This window comes from Geotrypetes seraphini, chromosome 1, assembly GCF_902459505.1.
Source record: "Geotrypetes seraphini chromosome 1, aGeoSer1.1, whole genome shotgun sequence".
Lineage (NCBI taxonomy): Eukaryota > Metazoa > Chordata > Amphibia > Gymnophiona > Dermophiidae > Geotrypetes > Geotrypetes seraphini.
In genome coordinates this window covers 148625788-148652487 of record NC_047084.1, presented here as the reverse complement: position 1 = coordinate 148652487, position 26700 = coordinate 148625788, and the positions used below count along the sequence as shown (strand labels likewise).

Sequence of the window (26700 nt, the reverse complement as noted above, 5' to 3'; positions counted from 1 at the left end):
TAAGTCCGCAGGAATGGAGACATTTGCAACTGGTTTACCGTAGGAATGGGGCAAGACCTTTCACCGCCCTGCGGGAATGGGGACAAGACCTTTTACCGCCCCGTGGGAGCGGTGAAAAGTCTTGCTCCTGTGGTAAAAAAAAAAAAAAAATTGCTCCCATGTCAGACTCGGCATCTCCCCAGCTCCTCTTGCACCTATTTTACCTTCAGGAGCCAGCCATGCCATGTTGAAGACAGAAGGAACCCAAAGCCAAAGCATGAGACCAATGTGATTTGAAGAATAAAATTACCAGACAACAAAAGGTAGAAAAAAATACATTTATTTTGTGACTTAGAATATTTCAGATTTGAAATATGTATCCTGCTAGAGCTGGTATTAGACATCACTGGGGACCGCAAAGCCTAGGCTGTGCTTCTTTAGCTTCCAGCTGGCTTAGGGCTCTCTCTCTGACCAGGGGGCAGTTGCCCTAGATCCTCTCCCCTAACACTATTCCTGCCATGTGTGACTGAAGTATTCTGTTAGCTTGATTTTTCTATGTAGCATTCTGTAGCAATTTGGTTTGTTAAGTTTTCACAATAGTGGAGGGAATATTTATGAAAGGGAGGGGAGACAGGGATTTTGTTGATCCTTGCTCTATATTGTTTATAAAATGACAATTATACAGAATATTGTCTCTATACTTTAATAAAATAAGTTCAGTATAAAATCATAACTATTCGAGGCTTGTGCGGATGGGATCTGATAGTTTGCAAGGCAGGGATAGGGACTGAGCTCGCGGGGACGGGGCAGGGATGGGGACCGAGCTCACAGGGATGGGGCAGGGATGGAGACAGAGCTCGTGGAGATGGTGCCCCATCCCATCCGCACGAGAGGCTTGTGCGGATGGGATCTGATAGTTTGCAAGGCAGGGATAGGGACTGAGCTCACGCGGACAGGGACCGAGCTCACGGGGACGGGGCAGGGATGGGGACCGAGCTCACAGGGATGGGGCAGGGATGGAGACAGAGCTCGTGGAGATGGGGCAGGGACAGGGACCGAGCTCACGGGGACGGGGCAGGGATGGGAACGGGGTGGGAACGGTGATAATTTTTTTTCTCCGTGTCATTCTCTGGTTCCCAACCCTGTCCTGGAGGACCACCAGCCAGTCAGGTTTTCAGGATAGCCCTAATGAGTTTGCATGAAAGAGATTGTGATTGGAATGCAGATCTGCCCCATGCATATTCATTTAGGGCTATCCCGAAAACCCAACTGGCTAGTGGTCCTTCAGGACAGGGTTGGGGACCACTGCTATAAAGTGCACGCCCATGTCACTTAACACGCACCTGCGAGGGAGCATGCGTGGGAGTAGATCATTGGCAGGCCATGGGATTGACACCAGGTGATGAGTGCAACTTATAGTTGCATTGACGTCAACTTACATCAGCCATTGACTTGTCATAAGTGGGTGTGACTAAATTATAGGCACTATCTCATCTTATTGTAGAAGGATGGTAGCTTCCTATTTTGAAAATGATTCGGGATCTGGGCGTTAAGATCGATTCTACTGTGTCCATGAATGTATATATATGGGATACGTTGAGTCTATTTTCTACAAATTGTGTCTGTTGCAATGACTTAAAAATCATTTTTGGAACTAGATAAATGGGTCAATAAACTAGCAGACTGGCTAACTCCCGTGATCAGCGCTAACCACGGATATTCAATGCCTGGCTATTTTTTAAGGCTATAACCTAAAACCATTCAACCCAGCAGTATCTATCACAATCACAAAAATAGTATGAAATACCACTTATTCAAAACAATACACATCAGTATTGTTAGCCCATCAAAGTTTATAGGCTTACTTTAAGGCCTCAGAATCGGAGCCTACGCAAAGCAGTTAAATCACAAGCTGAGATGATCCGCGTAGTTGTAATACTCCTGCTCCAATCATTGGCCAATAGTTACTTTTTTAATGGTGTTTATATAAAGCTAATTTAAACCCTTCACCAAACACTTCTGAAGATAAACTAATTCTTCAAAGACACTCAAAAATCTTCAGAAGAGTACTGTGCATATGTTTCCAAGATTTGAAAAAATAGACCACAAAACTTATCTTATTGTTGGAGTCTTTTTAGACACTTCATGTCATTAATGTCTGTCTGCCAAATGCTATTGAAAAGGAGGAAAAAGTGAGATCTCTTTGTTTGAGAACAGGATTTGCACTAAGGGTATATGCAGGGCCGGGTTTAGATGAAAAGAGGCCCTAGGCTATTCCACTTATGAGGCCCTTTCACCTCCCATTTTTAAGTTTGTAAATTACATGAGAGCTAATAAAATACATCACCCGGGGCTGAGACCGATTCCCTTCCGGAGCCGGGAAAGGGGTGTGGGGGGGGGGGAGAGAGGAGCAGCGGGATCCAATCCAGAGCTGGAGCACGTGTGCAATTCGGATTCCCCACCCCCGGCTGAATTTTGATGAATCGCTGGCGCAGGCGCCGTGAGGAGTGACACAGAAGCACACCTCACGCCACCAGGACTCGCGATATTTCAACAGCGCATGCGCGCTCTAGGATTTTATTATTTATGATATAATCATGAAAATATAAAAGCACGTAATATACATTTTAAAATATGCAAATTAAAACATATGTTAAGAACTTACTTAGAATTCCGCGAAATGAAGATATTGTCACAAAAATTTTTTTCAATAGTCTATAAACACTTCACTAAAGTATTGAACCTACTGAACTCAAAAGGCGAGAATTAAATGATCGTGTACGCAATCCTAAAATAAGAATCTTTTCTCATAACATTAACACGTGTTTCATATTATCGAAGTAACACGAATATAACCGAACGTCGGGATATCAATAGGTCTGTTCGTTTGTCTGTTCCAATTAGAGAATGACACGGTGACAAAATTCATCACCATTCTCGTCCCTGCGGATAACCGCGGGAAATAATCCCATGTCATTTTCTAGTGTCTATTTCAACCTCAGTCCTTCTACACCAGCATTCTTCAAAGCAAAGCTTGTGGGTCAGTGGTTGTGGCCATTCATACTCTGATTCTCATGTGAGCCAAGGATAATGAAGCCATTGTGACATCACTGATGTGATTGCCTCTTAGGCACTGGTGGAATGAGGCATTATGACATCACAATATCTGCTCTGGATACCAGAGACTGTCATTCTGTAGTGTCTGTTTCAACCTCAGTCCTTCTACACCAGCATTCTTCAAAGCAAAGCTTGCGGGTCAGTGGTTGTGGCCATTCATACTCTGATTCTTCCTTCTCTCCTTAAAGAATGACGTGAAGATGGTTTACCGCGGTTATCCACGGGGACAGGAACGGTGATGAATTTTGTCACGGTGTCATTCTCTACTGTATATCTTTCCTGTACACATAAGCACAAAGGCAGACACACGCATGCACAAAGACACAAAAAGATGCATTCTCACACCCCCACAGACACACATACAAACCACTTTTACCGTGACTTTTCACACCCAGTACCCGGATAGGCACCTATGAGTTCGCAAATGGAGGAAGGTGAAGCACATAATTTTGTCACACGAGAAGCATTCACTTTTCAATTTGTTTTCTTTTTTTTCTGTTCTCACATTCTCCCAATTTATTCTGTCTTCCTCATTTGGGTCTCTTGAGAGTTTGTAAGGCTGCTGCTTTTGTTGGTTTATGATATGCTAAGCATGTCATTCCAGGATAATCTCATAGTAAATAAATTCTGCTCGTGGAATAGCAATGCAAACTTGCTTTTTTTTTTTTACCCAGAATAAAGTATAAAAGTTTGCAAGAAAAAAGTAGCCCCTAGGACACCACGATTACCCGAGTCCAAATATACTGTATGTATAATGAAGATACTGGATCTTTCATTTTACTTTTAATACTTTTAATATGTTCAGAGCTAATTTAACAGCTTTGGAAATGTCTCCAAGATGGGCTCCTGCTGTTCTATTCTGTACCTACTGAGCAAAGCTTATTTCATTAAAAATATCGGTGCCAGCGGTTCTTCAAGTCTTCTGGTGTTAAGGATAACCAAAAGATCCTAATCTACAGAACCAGTTGCTCTTCTGGCAGTTTCAGACATAGCTGAGCATTGCTTGAATATAACCATCAGTCTGACTTGATCAACCAGACTAGAGAATGACACGGTGACAAAATTCATCACCGTTCCCGTCCCCGTGGATAACCGCGGGAAATAATCCCATGTCATTTTCTAGTGTCTATTTCATCCTCGGTCCTTCTACACCAGCATTCTTCAAAGCAAAGCTTGTGGGTCAGTGGTTGTGGCCATTCATACTCTCATTCTTCCCTCTCTCCTTAAAGAATGACATGAAGATGGTTTCCCGCGGGGACGGGAACGGTGATGAATTTTGTCTCCGTGTCATTCTCTAGTTCCAATCTGCACTTTATTTATGCAAGAACAAACCAGACTTTAGTAGCATAAGGCACGTCAATATTTGCCATAGCAATCAGTGAACGTATGAACTATACTTTGGTGCAATCTAGTATATACAAACAAACAGACCCAATGAGCCGAAACGCGTTGATCTTAACCAATACATTTTTAGGTTTGTTTATTAGCCATATGCATAGAATTTCTCCTTATTTTCGGTTCAGTGTTTTAGTGTTCACTGTTTTTAGAATAGTGTAATTTTAATTTTGCTAACAATTTGAATGTAGGCCCCTCTTGATCTTGAGGCCCTAGGCTGAAGCCTAGTTAGCCTATAGGAAAATCCAGCCCTGGGTATATGAGTTTCTGGGATTAAGTGCCCAGGATTGTGGACCGAGAAGTGCCTGGAGAACGGCAGCAGCCGCGTGGTTTTCTTTCTCATTGGCCTGTTTTGCTTGATTCTAGACCGCAGTGCTTTAGTGCCCCTCGTCCACGCTTTCACGTTTTGGGGTCGTGTACCCCGGGTGCTGTTGGACATTACTCTGCAGGCTATTATAGTGCTTTTTTGCACTACAGTTTTTGTGTGCATGCAGGAGTGTTTTGTAGAAGTGGAGTTTTTTTTTCTCCACTTCTTTCTTCTTTTTTCTGGTTTTTCTCGTGTTCTCCTGCTGGTTTAATACTTGTGCTGTATGAATGTGTGTGAAAGGCCTTTTAGTGTTGCAGAGGTTGTACCTTTTTCCATATAGGGTTTTGAATTAATGTTATAGTGTTATAAGCTGACCCTTTATCCCTAGGTCAAGAGTTCAAAGTTTCAAAGGGTTTTTTTTCAAAGTTTTTATTAACATTTGATGAATCGCCTATTTGAATTGCTAAGCGATGAACAACATTTAATAAGAGCATGAGTCATATAACAACAAACAAACTAACAAAAATTCTTCAATAAAATACGGACGTGAGACGAAAGGAAAGGAGGAAAAGTTACAATTTTGTCTTGCATTTAACTGACTGTTTGACCAGTCAGTGCCGTTTCTGGCCAGTTAAATAGCGCTGAATAATGGCTGGTATATGTGCACATTATTCCAAATGTTAATCCTGTCTTATATGGATTGTTGTGATGGCGTGAGATAAGAAAACACACACACTAAAACAGGGGAAACAAATCCACAAAAATCAAACAAGCAAGAGCAAAAGTGGAAATGTCCAATCAGAATGGTGCACAAAAAGTGTCTTTCAACTCATCTGATCAATCCAAATGTCTTTATTCATCCAAAATAACTCATTCATCCAAAGTAACTCAATGACTCGACATGATCATGTTTCGGCCACCCGGCCTGCATCAATTGGATAAATATGCTCTAAAACACAACGATCAAACAAGATTCGGAGCAACAGTTTGATCGTTGTGTTTTAGAGCATATTTATCCAATTGATACCCTAAGACTCCTGATGCAGGCCGGGTGGCCGAAACATGATCATGTCGAGTCATTGAGTTACTTTGGATGAATGAGTTATTTTGGATGAATAAAGACATTTGGATTGATCAGATGAGTTGAAAGACACTTTTTGTGCACCATTCTGATTGGACATTTCCACTTTTGCTCTTGCTTGTGAGATAAGAAAATACATTCTTTCTGTGGAACCCTCTGCTAGCCTATTACAATTTAAAGTTTAGGCACGCTTTCCGAGTGCCTGATAGATTGAAACTGATTATGTTCATTAGCTGCAGAATGTGGAGATATGTAATGTGCATGGTCAGTGTTTTTATTGTGATTTTATTTGCTTTTATTTCCGTCCTTTTATATCTGTTTTAAGTTCAAAGTGTCGTGTTCGGTTTGAACTGTATTTATGTGTGTGTTGTAAATTGCTTTCAACTTTGGAAGCAGCTCGATTTAAGTTAAATAAATAAATAAAAGTAACTGAGCATCCTTCGTATTGCTAGGATGATAATAGTCTGTGTGTGTGTGTGTGTGTGTGTGGATTAATGCATAACTCTAACACACCACCAGTTATGCTGCGTTCTGTCGCCAGAAATTTCACACTGCCGAATACCACAAAAGCCAGAAAGGGAAAAGGCCTCAGAAGCCACGGGATGCGTTAACACCAGGGCTGAAACTTGGGGCGCCTTTTACTAAGCTCCGATAGCGGTTTTAGCCCGCGCTAGACCTTAACGCCAGCATTGAGCTGGCGTTAGTTCAAGCCGCGTAGCGTGGGTTTAGCGTGTGCTAAAATCCTGTGTGCGTTAAAAACGCTATCGCAGCTTAGTAAAAGGGGCCCACGATCTAAGCTCTCCCCACGCTTCGATCATCAGCCAGAAAAATCCTTTCTTACTGCAGCGATTGTGCTGTACTTAAACCATTCATTTGAAATTGAGTAATGCAAAAAAAAGGACTGAACTTATCTTTATATTGATATGGTGTGGTTGCTAATGCAGGCCAACATTGCTGCCACAGTCCCAAATGTGACTGCATTAGCAACTACGCCATATCAATATAAAGATAAGTTCAGTCCTTTTTTTTTGCATTACTCAATTTCAAATGAATGGTTTAAGTACAATCGCTGCAGTAAGAAAGGATTTTTCTGGCTGATGATCGAAGCGTGGGGAGAGCTTAGATCAAGTTTCAGCTCTCATTCATAGCCGTGGCTTCCGAGGCCTTTTCCCTTTCTGGCTTTTGTGGTATTCGGGAGAGTGAAATTTCTGGCGACAGAACACAGCATAACTGGTGGTGTGTTAAGAGTTATAGGTTTCTTTTTTACCCCAGTTCCTGCACTGTGGAAGATGTTTTGTGTATGGATTAATGCACAAGTAACCTACAAAACTAACAAAATAGGGAATGGAGGGAAAAATACAAAAAAAAAAATACAAAGAAACTCACTCCATTAGGGAAAACTGCTATGCATCAAAGTAATATTAACCACGAAAGAAAAAGGCCTCAGACAACAGGAGAGGTGAACCCACGCTCTGCCACCCAAGCATCATAGGCAAAAAAAAAATTTTGCTTGTGGTTAATTGTAGCAAATGAGAACTTTACCAAGCAATAGTTAGCAAAAAAAAAAATGCTCGTTGCGGTGAAGCACACTAAGGGTTCCTTTTACTAAGCCGCGTTAGGGCTTTTACACGCGGAATAGCGCATGCTACATTGCCACGCACGCTAGACCTTAACGCCAGCATTAGTTCTAGAAGCGTAGCGCGCGGTAATTTCCTGCGTGCGCTAAAAACGCTAGCGCACCTTAGTAAAAGGAGCCCTAAGAAAAGGCCTTCATTACAACTAGCATTTTTTGCCAACTATTGTTTTGTAAAGTTCTCATTTGCTACAATTAACCACAAGCGAAAGTTTTCATACCTAGGATGTTTGGGTGGTAGGGCGTGGGTTCACCTCTCCTGTTATCTGAGGCTTTTTTTCTTTCATGGTTAATATTACTTTGGTGCCTAGCGGTTTTCACTAATGGAGTGAGTTTCTTTGTTGTTGTTTTGTTTTTTTTTAATTTATACTTTTCAATCATTTATATTTGTCATAATAAGAACATAAGCAGTGCCTCTGCTGGGTCAGACCAGAGGTCCATCATGCCCAGCAGTCCGCTCACGTGGTAGCCCATCAAGTCCAGGACCTGTATAGTAATCCTCTATCTATACCCTTCCATCCCTTTTTCCTTCAGGAATTTATCTAATCCCTTCTTGAACCCCAATACCGTACTCTGTCCTATCACACCCTCTGGAAGCGCATTCCAGGTGTCCACCACCCTCTGGGTAAAGAAGAACTTCCTAGTATTGGTTCTGAATCTGTCCCCTCTTAATTTTTCCGAATGCCCTCTCGTTCTTGTAGTTTTCGAACGTTTGAAGAATCTGTCCCTCTCCACTTTCTCTATGCCTTTCATGATCTTGTAAGTCTCTATCAAGTCCCCTCTAAGCCTCCGCTTTTCCAGGGAAAAGAGCCCCAGTTTCTCTAATCTTTCAGCAAATGAAAGGTTTTCCATACCTTTTGTCAATCGTGTCGCTCTTTTCTGGACCCTCTCGCGTATCGCCATATCCTTCTTTAGATACGGCAACCAATAGTGGACGCAGTATTCCAGATGCGGGCACACCATCACCCGATACAACGGCAGGATTACTTCTTTCGTTCTGGTTGTAATACCTTTCTTGATAATACCTAGCATTCTATTCACCTTCTTAGAAAAAAAAGGCATTCCTTAACTTAAAAGCTTTACCATAATCAATTCCATACATAATTCCTTTTCAAGCCCACATAAATGGAGAGACATACTAAATTTTCAAATAAGAATTTATAGGTAACGATAAGAAATAACGTCCATTCATTATGAATTTTTGGAAATCAATTTGGTACCAAATTAACTGTTTATTAGATGACCCTGTGGCATTATCATATGATACTGTGCTGTTTGGTATGGCAATGAGAGCAAAAAGTCAGATATCTACAAATAATAACAAATTATTACTTATAATGACTGGGGTTGCCATTCAACAAATTACATATAATTGGAAAAATTGGAGTAGATTAAATTATAATTTTTGGTGGAATTCCTTATGTCATATTTATAAAATGGAGAGACTTATTGCAATACAACGGGAATGTTTCAGGAAATTTCAAGATATTTGGGAGCCATTAATAAAGTATTGTACAGATTAGAAAAATCTTTTTTCCCTTAAATCTACAAGTTCAATTGTGAGGGAAGGGAGGGGGGGTAATTTTATTGTTACATGTTGTATAAGGTATTGATTATATGATAGGTAAGGGTGGGAGATAAGAGAATATTATATGTACCATTGTTGATTATTAAGTGATATATTTATGGTTAATTTGTTTGGATATATTATCACACTTATTGTAAGTTTGAAAATGAATAAAGAATTTAAAAAAAAAGAAAGAAATAACGTCCGGGTCCACCCTTGTGAATAATCCCTAACTAAATTAGGGATTATTCATTTTCTCCTCTTTTTCTCAGTGGTGAAACAAAAATCATCATTCATAAATATTAAGTCATTTCTTTTGCGATTAAACATTGTTGCAGTTGTATAGGATCCCAAAATACAAATTCTACTTCTTATAACTTAACAAGGCATTTATACGGAAATTTTAAATAAAACGATGCCTCAAGAGCTAAAACTCTAGCTTTTAATTTCAAAAATTCTTTTCTCCTTAATTGAGTACCTCTGGAGATATCGGGAAAAATCCTAACGAAGGGTTCCTTTTACGAAGCCGCGTTAGCGGTTTAACGCACGTAATAGCGCGCGCTAATTTGCTAGCCGCTACCACCTCCTCTTGAGCAGGCGGTAGTTTTTTGGCTAGCGCGGGGGTTAACACACGCTAGAAATGTGCGTGCGCTAAAAACCCTAGCGCGGCTTCGTAAAAGGAGCCCTAAGTCATGTGGAGAAGGCTTCATCTAAGGCAAGCCAGTTGTTAGGTTGCATCCGCAGGAGTTTCGTCAGCCGGAAGCCTGAAGTCATAATGCCTTTATACAGAACCATGGTGAGACCTCATTTGGAATACTGTGTGCAATTCTGGAGGCCACACTACCGAAAAGATGTGCTGAGAGTAGAATCGGTGCAACGGATGGCCACCAGGATGGTCTCGGGGCTCAAGGATCTATCATACGAGGAAAGGCTGAAAAATTTGCGGCTGTACTCACTCGAGGAACGTAGAGAGAGAGGAAACATGATCGAGACGTTTAAGTATATTACCGGCCGTATCGAGATGGAAGAAGAGATTCTCTTTCTCAAAGGACCCTCAGCCACAAGAGGGCATCCGCTCAAACTCAGGGGCGGGAAATTTCATGGCGACACCAGGAAATATTTCTTCACCGAGAGAGTGGTTGATCCTTGGAACGAGCTCCCGGTGCAGGTGATCGAGGCAAACAGCGTGCAAGAATTTAACAGCAAATGGGATGCCCATGTGGGATCCCTTAGAGGGTTAAGCCAAGGGAACCTGTCACCAGGAGTGAGATCCCTAGGATAGTAGACTTGGGGGTGGGTCAGTAGAGTGAGCAGACCTGATGGGCTATGGCCCTTATCTGCCGTCATCTTCTATGTTTCTATGTTTGTTGTTGTTTTATACATAAGTATGCATACACACAGACAAACATTGTTCTGTACCATATATACTCAAATATAAACCAATCCGAATATAAACTAAGATAACATTTTTCCGCCCTTTTCGGTGGAAAAATGTTAATTCAAATATAAACCGAAGGTTTATATTCGGTTGTCCCCTTTGGAATATTGGAAGGTATGGCCCAGGTTCTATAAATGATGCCGACAATTAGGTGATTAGATCAGCGCACCTCACCGATCTGTGTGCTTAACATAATTATTTAAGCACCTTAATTAGTGCTGATAATTGGCAATTAACTTGTAATTGACATTAATTGCACTTAATTGGTTGGTAAGTGCTTATCTTGGTAGATGCCTACCATTTTCAGGTAGGTGCCTAGTCCAAGACACCTACCAGAAAAGAGACGTGGTTAGGTGATGGGTTGTGGGTGTTTATTACCTGTAGGCACTTGTTTTGGACTTAGGGGCCAGTATTTATGCCTCAGGATGCCTATTGACATCTAAAAGCACTTTAGGCACTGCTAAGTGTGATTCTATAAAGTGTGCTTAACTTTTATAGAATCATGCTTAAGTGCCACCACATTACTTGGTGGCTACATTTTAGGTCAAATCAAATAATCTCAGAAAACAACTTGCTCAACTAAATAAAGTCAGATAAGCATACTGAAGGGGATAGACTTAGTAGATAAGGACAGGTTATTCGCTCTTCCGGAATCTGTCATAGGGGAAAACACTCTCCAGGGATTCAAGACAAAGTTAGACAAGTTCCTGCTGAACAAGAACGTTCGCAGGTAGGACTAGTCTCAGCTAGGGCGCTGGTCTTTGACCAGAGGGCCGCCACATGAGCGGACTGCTGGGCATGATGGACCACTGGTATGATCCAGCAGCGGCAATTCTTATGTTCTTATATTCTTAAGTAATTATGAAACCAGATAAACTGATATCACCGATGAAGTGAGACTGTGAACTTCAAACACCTATAACCAATCGGTGCTTACTGGGGTATGAATGTCCTCACAAGTTCACAACAAACTCCTAAGAGGCTGTAATTCAAAAAAAAAGTGCTGGAGGTGTAATTTACTTAGACCAGGGGTAGGGAACTCCGGTCCTCAAGAGCCGTATTCCAGTCGGGTTTTCAGGATTTCCCAAATGAATATGCATGAGATCTATTTCAATGCATATTCATTGGGGAAATCCTGAAAACCCGACTGGAATACGGCTCCCGAGGACCGGAGTTCCCTACCCCTGACTTAGACTGTAATGTAACAAAAATACTTAGCTTCACCCAATGGGAACTCAGCCCTTTTGCTTGTTAATGTACCTACATTCTAGGTGTCGTTTATAAAACCGGACCCTATGCTCTTAAGTTATGCTCCTAAATTTGTGCCCTATTTTCAGTCTAACTAAAAGCCTAAGTTTTCAGCTGAAAATTCATCTTAATTTAGGAGCTTAAAGGTTAAGGGGTTGATATTTAACTGGGCAAGAGACTCTCCTGTCTAGTTAAATTGCTTGGCTCTGCCTATCCACTGATATTCAGCAACATTTAGGCCTGTGTTCTCAAAACAACGCCGGAATCGACCAGCGCCAAGAAAACCAGCAACAGTTGCACATCACTCAAACTACGGCACCATTTTGAGACTCATGATCTGCGTTAAAGATAGATATCAGAAATGTAGGCCACGGTTTTACAGGACCTACATTTTCTGTGCCTATCATCGACATAGAATCACCCTAAGTGGCGCCAAACATCAACCCCACCCATAACCATGCATCTTTTGATGTTTAGTGCTAGTAAGCGTCTGCGTAGACATGATTCAGGTGTCTTTTTTTGTAGGCGCCTCGTGGCACCTATTTTTTTTTCTTAATTACTTTGTAATTGGTTTGCAATGGCGCAGTCAATTACTGCACCGTTAATTACCAATTAAAACACGGGCCCCATTCGGGCGCCTACCGGCTTCCTTATGAGAATCTGGGCCTAAATCTTTTACAGGGCCTAAGGTGCATTTTCCTTGTAAGACAGCTTTTTTTGAAACTAACATTCCTGGTTGTATTGTTTTTTCCTTTCAGGCCTACCACATTTTCAAGAACAGAACGACCTGAAAGAATTGCTAGAAAGTCTTCACCAAAACATTCAGGCCAAGAAAAGAAAAAACGTAGAAATCATGTGGCTAGCAGCTACTGTAAGTTACTTTGATTAAACCCCTTCCAGGTATTTCTTATACTCTACCCTGTTTAAGGAATTATTACAGATGTGAATTTTCAGTGTGATTTAGGGGTTCATTTTCAAAGCACTTAAGCACACAACGTACCATTCATTACTATGATACTTTGTGTGAATAAGTACTTTGAAATTGAACCCCTTAGTTTGTCAGTGTGCCTTGCAACAATTAGGACCAGATTCCATAAATGACGCCTAGCTCGTTAGGCGCTTGTAAAAACAGCACCTATCGCATGTCATTCAAAGTTAGGAAGCATTTATAGAATCCTGTCTACCAGCACCTAACTCTATCCGGGCCCAAACTCCACTCCTAACCATGCCTACCCAGCTAGGTGCCTGCTGGAAAATTAAATTTTAAATTGTTTTTTCTTGACACTGTTCAATTAACAGTGCTGATCGAACCAATTAAAAAATTAAAATAGACGCCTAGATCAGCTAGGCATGCTAATCAAGGCACCTAATGGTAGGCGCTTTGTATTGATTCAGGGCCTTAGTGCATGCAGAATTGATTTAATGCACATTAACTTAACAAATTAATGGGAGTACAATTGTATTGCATTTGTTAAAAAGTTTGAACGTGTGTTAAAAAAAAACTTGCATGAAATGAGCAAAAAAAAAAAACCCACCTGGAAAACAAGAGTGGTGTAGAATGGGTAAGAGTGGATCGATTTTTTTTTATTCCGTCAAAAATTACAAAGACTAGGGGACACTCGATAAAGTTGTTGGGAGATACTTTTAAAACCAATGGGAGGAAATATTTTATATAACGTAGAAACATTTAGTTCACATTACCCCATACTTTCATGCTGTGCCATCCCTATCTGTATTTCACTTAAAAGATGGCGTCATTGTCCTCATGCTGTGTCTGTCAGCTGGTTGACAACAACTAATCACATACCATATCAGAGACATCCATTCAATCTCCTAACGGTGCTACAGTATTCAACGTATACATCCATTTCTGTTCTTTGTTCTGTGAGAGCCCATGAGAGGCACTTCTGAAGATCTTGCGCAAAACTTTAAAAGTGATTACCGAGTACTGGTATTTTGAACATTCTCATAGTAAATGTGCATTATAGTATTGTGCATGCACTCACTTCAACAGTATATGGGCGCTATATACATAGGGGGAAATTCTATGTCTTAACTTAGGCACCAGTAGGCACCCTACCGGTGCCTAAGTTAAGAGGGAAACGCCGTTTTAAACTGTCCTTAAGTAAAAATTCAAAGCGCCTAAACAAAAGGCACCAGATTCATGTCAAAGATAGGCACCGGAAATGTAGACCTGGAAAACCCTGGCCTACATTTCCGGCACCTATCTTTGCCAGACGTGCGATTCTCTAAATGGCGCCATCGCGTGATTGACGTGATGAGTGGCCGTTTTCTTTTTTTAACTGTTTGCTTATTCAGTAAAACAAAACATGAAAGCACCGTATTTTTTTACTCTATAAGATGCACCTGACCATAAGACGCACCCACCTGTAGAGGAGGAAAATCCAAGAAAAATTAATCTGAACCAAATGGTGTACACTGTCTCCGCTTTTATGGTCTAGTGGTAGTCCGAGATAGGGGACAGGGCACCAGGCAGGTCTAGGGGTAGGCAGCCCCCTCCCTCCCCGGTACCTTTTAAAAAATCTATTGGTCCAGCGTTGTATCGGCAAGAGCTTTCTGGGCTCCTGCTCCTCACTCGTTGGACGACTGCTTCCATCTCTTGCGGCAGAGCATCCCAGACCCCTGAGGAAGAAGTGTTTTTCGAAACACAGACCATGTTGGGTCCGGTACGCATGAGAACTAGAACCAGCCTTTGGATACAATTATTTTATCTATGTTGTCTATATATGTTTTTATGACTTTTATTGAATAAATTCCTGCACCTTGTACATTTTTCTGCAGTTTTGGTTTTTTTTTTTTTTTTGTAAACTCAAGAGTAACATTAGGAAATTCTTTTTCACTGAAAGGGTGGTGGATGCCTGGAATGCCCTCCCTAGAGAGGTGGTAAAGAGCAAAACGGTGACAAAATTAAAAAAATAGCTTGGGACAAACACATGATCTCTAATCAAAAAGTGAAGGGTATAAATTGAAGAACTAGGGCTGAAAATGGGCAGAGTTACACAGTCTTTATTCTGTATATGGCTAATCGGTTTAGGATGAGCTGGGGAGGGCTTTGGGAATTCCAGTAATTTGGGATGGTTTAGAAAGGCTGGCGTGATCTTCACTACCGGGCAGACTTCTACAGTCTAAGACCCAAAAATATAAGATAACTTAATCATCAATAATAATAAAATGCTAGAGGCGCATGTGCTCTTGAAAATTCGTGAGCGCTGACGCCCTGAGGTGTGCTTCTGTGGCAACATTCTAAACCTCAGGGCGCATGCGGGGGCTGGAGGCGCGCGACTGTGGAGCATTTGGCGGTTTGCAGTCTGCCGCTGATTTGGAGGGGGAGGGGGGCACAGGCGCACCTGCCAGGATCTTCTCATCCTCCTCACCCACCCGCCGCGGCTCCTCTCTCGAACCGCACCAGGCGGGGATCGAGAGAGGAGCTGCGGCGCAGGCGGGCGGCCCGCAGACAGGAGCCTGCCGAAGCCGGAAACGAAGCTTCACGGGGGGGGGGGGGGGACGGACAGCGCCATTTTCTGCCATGTAACTGAGGAGCAGAGCTGCCCACCTCAAGTAAGACCCCTGAAGAAGCTGGAGACAAGGCGAAACAGGTCCCGTTGGGCAAAATGGATATCATATCATTCCACAACCGACAGCATGTTAAGATTAAGTGCTGTTTTTTGTTTCATTTGCACAGAGTTGTTTGCAAAAAGCATTTGCACTTTAGTAAAACGTAGAACTCAGTGAATGATATCTTTAACCTGTACAAGCTGTTAGGAGAAATCGTATATGATTTAACAGCACAGGTATCTGAGAGTTCTACAATATATTGTAGATATTATTGTATTTACAAGTCCTATTTCTTGGTTGATCTGTGGACTTGTTTCCATTGTATGGTTTTTGAGTGTTGTTATTAAAGAAATGACAATTTTGCATTCGGTAAAACTCTTTATCTTTATAAATCTTTCCTTTTGGCTAAGGCTCTCTTTTACTAAGGTGCGCCAACCGATTAGCACGCTAATTGAATTAGCGCGCACTAAACGCTAACATGTGCATGTTAGTCTATGGACGCGTTAGCGATTAGCGCAAGCGCTAATTGGTTAGCGCACCTTAGGGCCTCTTCTACTAAACCACGCTAACGGTTATAGCGTGGGGAGCCGCACTGAGTGGCCCGCACTACTCCCAACGCTTATTGAGTTCCTATGAGCGTTGGGAGCAGCGCGGGCCATTCAGCGTGACTCCCCGCGCTAAAACCGCTAGCGCGGTTTAGTAAAAGAGGGGGGTACGCCTTAATAATATTGTCATTTATAGCTAAAGAGACATATGATCAAGAAACTTTTATTTTACTTTTGTGATTAAGATAAAACATACCGAGGGCCTCAAAATAGTACCTGGCGGGCTGAGAGTTTGAGACCACTGCTATAGGCTAAGACTCTTTACACCTGCATTGTGATGTCATAGAACTTTATGGTTACAAACATAGTAACATGATGGCAGAAAAAAGCCAATTGGCCCATCCACAGCATCCACTGTCTCCTCCTCTCCCTATTGGCTCTCCCTATTGGCTAAGGCTCTTAACATTTGCATCTCCTCTTCCTATAGGCCACTGGTCTTCAACTCCAACTCTTTGCAGGGCCACATTTTGGGTTTGTAGGTACTTGGAGGGCCTCAGAAAAAAAAATTAATGTCTTATTAAAGAAATGACAATTTTGCATGAGGTAAAACTCTTTATAGTTTACAAATCTTTCCTTTTGGCTAAGTCTTAATAATAATATTGTCATTTATAGCTAAACAGATGTTTGAACAAGAAACTGTTTTATTTTACTTTTGTGATTATGATAAACATACCGAGGGCCTCAAAATAGTACCAGGCGGGCCGCGAGTTTGAGACCACTGATTTAGATGGAATGTTGACATATGTGTGTATGCAATTGTTCTTTTTTGTTTGTTTGTTTAAATGTCTTTATTGAATTTCATAAGATACAATAATTCAACACAACAATTGATCTAATGACATTTGAGCCCTTCCCTCCTCCCCCCAACAAAATTGTAAAACTAGACGAATTGGAAGTACACACCAGAAAGACAAGTCAATTCGCATCTATTCTACAGTAGTCATCTGAAAGAGCCCAAACCCTCTTAAAATGCAATTATTCTAATGAATCGGTATGTAACTGTTAGCATGTACTTAATAGAATTAAGAAGAGTGTGGCGTAGTGGTTAAAGCTACAGTCTCAGCATCCTGAGGTTATGGGTTCAAATCCATGCTGCTCATTGTGAGCTTGGGCAAGTCACTTAATCTCCCCATTGCCCCAGGTACATTAGATAGATTGTGAGCCCGCCAGGACAGACAGGGAAAAATGCTTGAATACCTGAATAAACTCATGTAAACCGTTCTCAGCTCTCCTGGGAGAACAGTATAGAAAATTGAATAAATAAATACTGTGAAAAGTTTCACCTTCTGATAACCAGAGCTGGTATTGTGACATCATAATGCCTCATTCCACCAATACCTGAGAGCCAACCTCATCAGTGATGTCACAATGGCTTGATTGTCCTACACTTGGTTTACTTTTATTGCATTTTGATTTCGTGGCACAGTGGTTAAAGCTACAGCCTCAGCACCTTGCTGCTGCTTGTGACCCTGGGCAAGTCACTTAATCCCCCCTTTGCCCCAAGTACATTAAATAGATTCTTGAGCCCACCAGGACAGAGAGGGAAAAATGCTGGAATACCTGAATAAATTCATGTAAACCGTTCTGAGCTCCCCTGGGAGAACAGTATAGAAAATTGAATAAATAAATAATAATGCTGTTAAATGAAACTGAGGGTGTCAGGTCAAAAACGCGCTGGGACAAAGGCGCGCCCAGACAATTGAGCGCAGCGCGGAGGCGCGCACCGCTCAAAATTACTGTTTTTAGGGCTCCGACGGGGGTGGGTGGGTGGGGGAACCCCCCCACTTTACTTAATAGACATCGCGCCGCGTTGTGGGGGCGTTGTGGGGAGTGTGGGGGGGTTGTAACCCTGTTTTTAGGGAAAAAGTTAAATTTACAGTAAAATGTGGAGGGTTACAAACCCCCCATAACGCCGGCGCGATGTCTATTAAGTAAAGTGGAGGGGGGGTTCCCCAACAAAACCCCCCAACGGAGCCCCTAAAAACTGTAATTTTCTTCGGCGCGCGCCTCCATCTTGCGCTCAGTTGTCGGCGCACGCCTTTGTCTTTCGCGCCGTTGTCTATGAACCGAAACTGAGGATACAGAAATGTGTAAAGAAAAAAATATTTACTGTGAAAGGGTTAAGTTTGGAAGGCCAGCAAAAGCACAAACTCTCTCCGCACTGACAACCATAGAATCGATAGAGGTTGTCATGGGTGTGCTCTGGTGGGAGAAAGTCAACAAAAGTAGCTTTATTATTTATGTCCATAATAAATAGTGTGCTGGTTTTATGTCTGTACAAGGTGAAAGGAGCCCACATATGCCTATGTAATTAAATCGTTGAATTATGGCCCAGACCTCTCTTTATGTGAACAATAAACATATGGACCTTTTACTAAATGAAGTACAATATTTTATGTTTATAGAAAATTCTAATTAAGTAGGAAACATCTAATTTTCAAAATTGTACAAGTTGCTAATTATATAGTGTATTATGCTATCACAAGATTAAACATAGTTTAAATGTGCTGCATATGTAAAGAAGATAAGATCAATCTTCTGATACATTGTAAACAGTGGTCTCAACGTCGCGGCCCGCCAGATACTATTTTGAGGCCCTCGGTATATTTATCAGAATCACAAAAGTAAAATAAAATAGTTTCTTGATCATATGTCTCTTTAGCTATAAAATTACAATATTATTATTAAGACTTAGCCAAAAGGAAAGATTTATAAACTATAAAGAGTTTTTCCTCATGCAAAATTGTCATTTCTTTAATAAGGCATTAACTATTTTTTTTCTGAGGCCCTCCAAGTACCTACAAATCAAAAATGTGGCCCTGCAAAGGGTTTGAGTTGGAGACCAGTGGCCTATAGGAAGAGGAGATGCAAATATTAAGAGCCTTAGCCAATAGGGAGAGGAGGAGATAGTGGCTGGGCCATTTGGCCTTTATCTGCCATAAAGTTCTATGACATCACAATGCAAGTGTAAAGAGCCTTAGCCTATAGCAGTGGGCTCAAACTCGCAGCCCGCCAGGTACTATTTTGAGGCCCTCGGTATGTTTATCATAATCACAAAAGTAAAATAAAACAGTTTCTTGATCATAATGTCTCTTTAGCTATAAATGACAACATTATTATTAAGACAGCCAAAAGGAAAGATTTATAAACTATAAAGAGTTTTACCTCATGCAAAATTGCCATTTCTTTAATAAGACATTAACTATTTTTTCTAAGGCCCTCCAAGTACCTACAAATCCCAAATGTGGCCCTGCAAAGGGTTTGAGTTTGAAACCACTGATCTTGAGGCAGGGACCCTCTTAGCTCCCAATCCCAATTCTCTGTAATAACTCTCCAACCCCCCCCCCCTGCTCTGTCTATGAGAAGGTTCTTCTGTTAAAGGCAATTAGTTGAAGCCCCTGGATCAGCATTATTCCCTTCAAGTCTGTTATATCTTCAGATTTACTTCATCAAACACTTTTTCTAACAAAAATTTTAACGATTTTCTTCTGAACTTTTGTGGTGGCCATGATTGATGTCACATGAAAGAAATGTTCCATAGTTTCACCTATCTTAGTAAAGAATACCATCTTCTGAAGGCACTAAGGACCTTTATTTTTTTAACATACGTTCAAGTTCATTAGTGAGCATTAAAAAAATATAGGGGGGATGTTTATTAAACTGCAATGCACAGCACCAGATTTAGTGTGCAGTGAGTAAAGACCCATGATAATGCTACTTAGTGTAAAAATCCCAAACCAGCTGCTTAACGTGAAAAGGGCAGGTCATGGGCATACTGGTTTATTTACTTTTCCTAATCCCAAAAATTGCCGTTAGAAAAAATATTTTGATCGATCTTTGGCTTATCAAGCAGGTAAAGTTCAAGTATGGTTAGACGACCTGATTCAACAATCTGCATTTTATTGCACCTTTAGAAAATTGGTTAAGACCTATTTGTTCAAAAAATTTGTTACTTGACCGATGACTATGTCATAGTTTCTTATTGTATTTTTCACTATTGAAATATTGAACTGCTTTTCTGTGTGCTTTGTATCATCACAGGACTGTCCAGGTCCTCTTTATTCTGTGAACCGCCTAGAACTTTTTGGGTGTTGGCGGTATAGAAAATAAAGTTATTATTATTATTAATAAAATAAAGCATGGCCAGCACCGACACATAGCTCATAGGTCGTTAACAGCACATTAGCTGCCTTGAGAGATGGCACTGTGCTTTCAGCAGTCTGGTACACGGCCATGGTCCAGCAGGAATATTCCAACTTACAGAAGACCCCCTGATCATACATCTCTCAACAGAAGCCTCCCTGTTGATGCTTCCCCAACAGTGACGGGACAAAAGCGCGCCGGACAAAGCCGCGCCGACATTTCAGCACAGTCAATTGCGCGCGAGACTCCAGCGCGCCGCTGTTAAAAGTTAATTTTAAAGAGCTCCGATGGAGGGTGTGGGGGGGAACCCCCCTCCCACTTTACTTAATACTATTTGCGCTGCCATTGGGGTGGGTGCAACCCCCCGCATCATACAGAAAACTTAACTTTTTCCTAAAAAATAGGGAAAAAGTTAAGTTTCCTCTATAATGGGGGGGTTCCAACCCCCCCTCAAATGGCAGCGCAACACTATAACTGGGGGTTCCCCTCCCCCACACCCCCCATCGGAGCTCTTTAAAATTAACTTTTCCGGTGTCGCTTTGCAGTCTTGTGCCCAATTGTCAGCGCAGCTTTGTCCCAAGCGCAAATGACTGTGAACCTTCCCCAACACAAGCCTCGTAAATAGAGAGCTCCCTTCAACAATCCTTGAGCCTTCCCCAACTCACCTAGGGATTGTCTTGATAGTGTAGTGGATGGGGAAGGAGCAGCCTCCTTTTTTTTCCCATGCTGTAGCTGCTCTAGATTCAAAAAGACCACTGTGACCCTTAGCAGTAGTCTCTTGGTACGATCACTAGCGATCAATCCGCTATATAAGGAATGATTGCCCTTTTATGGCAGATTCACCTCAACAGTTGTATTGTGAGACTGCTGCTTGGGGTCATAGTGGATAATTTGAGGTTGGCATAGCAACAGAGTCGAATAGGAGAGAGGCAACTCCCATTAGATGAGTTCTGGGGCTTTGGGGGTCAAGGATTGTTGAAAGGAGGTCCTCTGCTTAGGAGGGGGTATAGGCTTGTGTCTAGGGAACACCTAATGGACGGTTGTCTTGTATTGAGGAACCTGATGGGGTTTGCATAATCAAGGGGAGGTTTTTGTTGTAGGAATCCTCTCCACAAAGCCTTCTGTTCCTTCCTTCCTTTAGGCAGATTTCCTTAGAAGCCCATAGGCATTCCAGTTTCTCAGCTGTGGTCTCCTACGCTATGGAACTCTCTCCCTCTCTGCCTTAGGATTGAATCCTCTTTTGCAAAATGTAAATCTTTGTTAAAAGCATATTCTAATCAGCTTTTGAAGATGAACTTAATTTAACCCTTATGGAGGCATAATTTCCCCTTATCAGCGCTATTTTCTCCCTTCCTCCGTTTGGTTATTTTTCTTCCCTTCATACCCTTGTTTAATTTATTATTAATAATAATAATAATAATAATAATAGCTTTATTTATATCCCGTCATACCTATTCAGTTCAAGACAGTTTACAGTGAAGCAGTGAGCAAAGTAGTTAACAAGGTACAGTATTGCATGTATACTGTATTGCAGCTAACAGAGTGATTACAAGGTGAGGGAAGATCCAAGAGAACAGGGTTGTAGCTTGTATATGAGTATCAGAGTTTGGGTGGAAAAGAGGGTAGGTGAGAGAGGGGGGATTGGAGAAGTTGGAGGGAGAAGACAGGTTTGAAGGAAGGAAGTTCAAACAAATTTGTCGAATAGGTAGGTTTTCATTGCTTTTCTGAAAGATTGGTATGTCGAGGAATTCAGGAGGAGGTTGCTTAGGGTGTTGTTCCTGCTTGGAAGGATAGTGTCCTGTCAAGGAATCTCTTGTAATGACATCCCTTGGGATTAGGGAAGGTGAATAGTAATGGTTTACGAGAGAGGCGGGGTTTGTTCTGTAGTAGAAAGTGTTTCCGAAGGTAAGTGGGTGAGGTCCCGAAGAGTGTCTTGTAACATAGGCACCCAAACTTGAAGATAATTCTAGCCTTGATCGGTAACCAGTGGAGTTTTTTGAAATATGGGGTGAAGTGATCTGATTTTTTTTAGTCCGAAGATTAATCGTACCGCCGTGTTTTGGATCAATCTCAGTCTTTTCAAGGTTTTTTTGTGGGCTCCAAGATAAATTATGTTGCAGTAATCTAGTGAGCTGAGGATTAATGATTGTACTTGTAATCTGAACAAAGTAGGGTTTTAGTGTGCGTAGTTTCCATAAGAGGTTGAAACATTTTGGTTAAGATGTTGGTGTAGGCTTCGAGTGTAAGTTGTTGGCCAAGGGTGAAGCCAAGGATTTTTATGGAGGGGTCAGTTGGGAAGATTTTCCCGTTAATTGACCTCACTGACTCTTTGTTGGGGTGGACATAAAGAATTTAGTTTTTTCTGGGTTTAGTTTGAGTTTGAGGTTTTTAATGTGATGTCTTATATACCGTTAAATCTCCCAAAGGATTGGAAGCAGTTTACGAAACAATTAAATTGACTTAAGTAAAGGCCAAAAATCTAATCAGGTACTTTGAATTTACCTCTCTGCCCCAACGGGCTCACAGTCTAACTATAGTACCTATGAAAGAAATAATTAGGTACCGGTACATTTACCTATATAAAGAGAAGGAAGAAACTCCAAAGAAAAATCCTAAAAATAAAAGCAGGAAAAAAATACCATAATTAAACAAGCCCAACAAAAATAAAACAAATTAAAAATAAACCTCAGTCATTCTCACCACCTTCAGTCTCAGTCAGCTTCTAATTTCATGTCCCCAGGCCAGCCCGGGCCAGTATCACAAAAGCAACCACTCCGCTTCAATTTCCCTGCTCCTGAAAGGCTGGAACCAAAAGCTCCAGCTCCGCCAGCCTGCTCTGAGATGGCAGAACAAAGAGAGGTGGACCATCTTCCCATGGGACTCCAGAAGAAGTCGTGGGCTGGGAGCTAGATACAAGCAGAGGCTCTGGAGTGTAACCTTTCCTGATCCTTTTTCCTCTTGTTTCTGTGAAACCTGTTTTGTCCAGTGTTCATGACCAACCCCTTCCCCGGTTTTTCTATTTTGTAAACTGTGTATATTTTACTTGTTTGCAGTAGATCAAATAAACTGAACTGATGCTGTCCATTGGGGGTTGGGTTGTGCCAAGGGGACAGCAACATAAGTTGGCTTTTTGTGTCAGGGTCCTCTACGCAGGTGCACTTGAGTGGCCAATGCAAGTAATCTAGGGCCTTGCGTTAAGTGTCTTCACTGTATGCTAAATGCAGGGGAAATCCTGGCCGTGGTCAGGCTTTGGACTTACTAAACCTCAAGTTTAACTTACCACACTTTAGTATACGTGCTCCATGCAATACACAAAATTGATTTAACATGCCTTAACCTAAAATCGAGGAAAGAAGAGAACGGGGAGATATGATTGAAATGTATAAATACATCACGGGACGCATAGAGTCAGAAGATGATATCTTCTGGCTCATGGGACCCTCGACCACCAGAGGGCATCCGCTGAAAATCAGGGGAGGGAAGTTTCATGGCGACTCCAGGAAGTACTTCTTCACCGAAAGAGTGGTGGATCATTGGAAAAGACTCCCACTCCAGGTGATAAAGGCCAGCAGCGTGACGGATTTTAAGAAAAAATGGGATACTCTTGTGGGATCTTTTAGGGAGTAAATTCAGGGGGGGGGATACTTGGAATGGGCAGACTTGGTGGGCTATAGCCCTTTTCTGCCGCTTTTTTCTATGTTTCTATGTTTCTAAAGTTGATTTGTATGCAATAAAAAATATTCTAATACATGGTTGGAGTTATTTTACCATTTTTTAATGGGAGCAGCAAAAGAAAGGAGAAGGAACCTTGCCTTAAAGTAATAGAAATCAGCAAAATAAAGGCAAGTCAGATATCTCTGCCACCTGGTAATCACATTTATTATGAAAAGAACATAAAACAAAATCTCCAATAAAGTCTATATGCAGCAGAGTCCTGAACTGGTAGATGGAATCAAATTAGTCCATTAGGCAAACGTCTCGACTAGGATCCCAGTTTCGGCATTTATGAATTGCCTTGCTCAGGGGACACTGACATTAGATGTCATAAAAATCTCTGCAAAACGATATCGGCAATAAACAAATGACCAAACGGAGCCTGTAGGTGGTAAAGTATCATTAAAAAAAGGACTGCAAGTAAACGAAACTTACAGAGGTAAAAGTAGGTACCTCCACAGCCTTGCTTGGACTCATAAAAATTCTTTATAAAATGACTCCTTTAGTGGCTGAAAACATATATGCATAATAGTTATATGTTTTCTGGCTATTGATAAATGTATAACTCTAAAAATTGACCTCTTATAGCAAAACAAAGGTAGATGATGGCACACGAATTAGCTTTAGATTTGGCCAAAACAGATGTAATGTTGATTGGAAGAAATGAGGATCCAATGTGGCCCCAATGTATAAAGGTAGACAATATGCAACTTGGGGATACATAAAAACTGAAAATTTTGGGAGTGTGGCTAGACTAAACTAAACTAAACTTTAAAGCTTATATACTGCATCTTTTACGCAACATTAAGCACGAAAGACCAAATGGCTGTGACTAAATCTACAATCAGAAATCTCGAAAAACTACTTGCGTCTAAATCTTCTGTGGTCATTTTTATATAACTTCAATATAAATACATGTTAATTGTGATTCATATGTTGCTTTTTATGACTTTATAAGAATGAAAAGATGAAAATGTGGTGTTTTCACATTTTAAATACAGTATATACTCGAATATAAGTCGATCCGAATACAAGTCGGGCGGCTTAATATTCAAGTGCCCTGCCCTGTCAGGCTCTGCACCCAAACCCCCTCCCTTACCAGAAACAAAAGTGTTACATTGTGATGTCAGCCAATGCCTGGTTAAGTTCCGCGTGACTGCTGGGACCCAGATATTCATCGCTAGGAGCCACGCATGCCCTGGTAATGAATATTCAGGGTCAATACAGCCTGCAGCTGTGAACGACTCAGACACCTCCTACCGCCACTGGCTGAACATTAGATGAATATTGTTTTTCTCTAAGTGTTTTGTTCACATGATATTTCAGGAGGACAAGGGACAGATTATTTGGAAGGATATTTCTTTTATGAATCGGTGCTAATTTTTTTTTTTTATATATACTTATGTTAAGCCAAACGTGTTCCAGTGTTATACTCATAGGTCAATCTGTTTTGCTATGACGTTCCTTTCTATTTTAATCATTTTGTACTTTGTAAACCAATGATCTTGACAAGGTGTTTATTTAAGACAAGTTGAATAAAAATAATACTAAAAGAAGAATTTCCACTTCATGAAAAACTGACGTATGATGTACTACGGACCCTACATGGTCTGTGTTTCGGCAAAGAGCCTTCTTCAGGGGTCCAGGTCAGTATTCATTCAATGGTATAAGAGGAATAACAAATATGGGTAAAACAAGAGATACCTCGATAGAACATTATCATTCCAAGCAAGCAAATGGAAGAAATGTTTAACCAACTTCATCTCAAGCACACTCTCGTACCAAACTTTTAGGAAGTCAATCAAAACTTATCTCTTTGACAAATTTCTCTGACCCCACTTCAACCTTGTTGTACAGTGCTCCCCCGGTCATTCGCAGTTGGCGATTCGTGGTCCCGGTCATTCGCGGTATTTTCCGACCAGGCAGGAGAGGGCAGCCGGAGAGACAGGAGAGAGCAGCTGGAGCACTGGCGAGTGAAGGAAATCACTCGCGGTATACTCCAACCGCCTCTTCCTGCACTAAAGTCAGGCCTCACCAATCAGGAGCAGCGTGTCAAAGCAGCTCCTGATTGGTGAAGCCTGACTTTAGTGCAGGAAGAGGCGGTCAGAGCATACCGCGAGTGATTTCCTTCACTCGCCAGTGCTCCAGCTGCCCTCTCCTGCCTCTCCGGCTGCCCTCTCCTGTCTCCCCAGCTAAAAAACGTATTTGCAGTTTTTTAACATTTGCAGGGGTTCCTGGAACGGACCCCCCGCGAATATTGGGGGAGTACTGTACTTCCAAAACACTTCCAGATAAACTTGACTAACCATAACATGCCAATGTAATTTTGAAAGTTCTCTGTAATGTCGCTGTCTGTATACAGTCTCTTTCCCTGTAAACCACTTTGAACTGTTTGTGGTATGGCGGTATATAAGAATAAAGTTATTATTATTAACACCTTGTCCGTTGAGTCGCAGAAGTGTTTTATTTTATTTCAGCGACTCAACGGACAAGGTTTTACCCATATTTGTTATTCTTCTTTTATACCATTGAGTGAATACTGGCCTGGATCCCTGAAGAAGGCTTTCCGCCAAAACACGGACCGTGTAGGGTCCTTATTGCATCATATGTCAGTTTTTCCTGAAGGGGAAATTCTTCTTTTTCTATTATCTTTATTCAACTTGTCTTTAATAAACGCCTTGTCAAGATCACTGCATTCCGAAGTCTTTTCTTCTGTTGTGTTTGGACTTCGTTCTCTGACTGTGGAATGCCGGGGCCTTTGTTTTGTTTGCTATTTTGTAAACCACCATGATCACTTACTGCCGGGCAGTATAGAAAATTTGAATAAATGATAGGTTAACGTTGTCATTTTCTTACTTAAATTGTAGGGCTATTTTCTTGTTGCTCTATAATTAAGG

General features: G+C 41.4%; 1 protein-coding gene across 7 annotated transcripts in view; it reads left to right on the top strand.

The window, feature by feature from the left end:
• Positions 1–26700, top strand: part of INPP4B (inositol polyphosphate-4-phosphatase type II B) — an 812760-nt gene that overhangs the window by 733903 nt on the left and 52157 nt on the right. For all 7 annotated transcript variants that reach the window (XM_033939865.1, XM_033939855.1, XM_033939874.1 and 4 more), the window contains one exon: positions 12524–12636. In XM_033939865.1, the coding sequence (XP_033795756.1) occupies positions 12524–12636 (113 nt within the window). The remainder of the gene's footprint in view (positions 1–12523; positions 12637–26700) is intronic.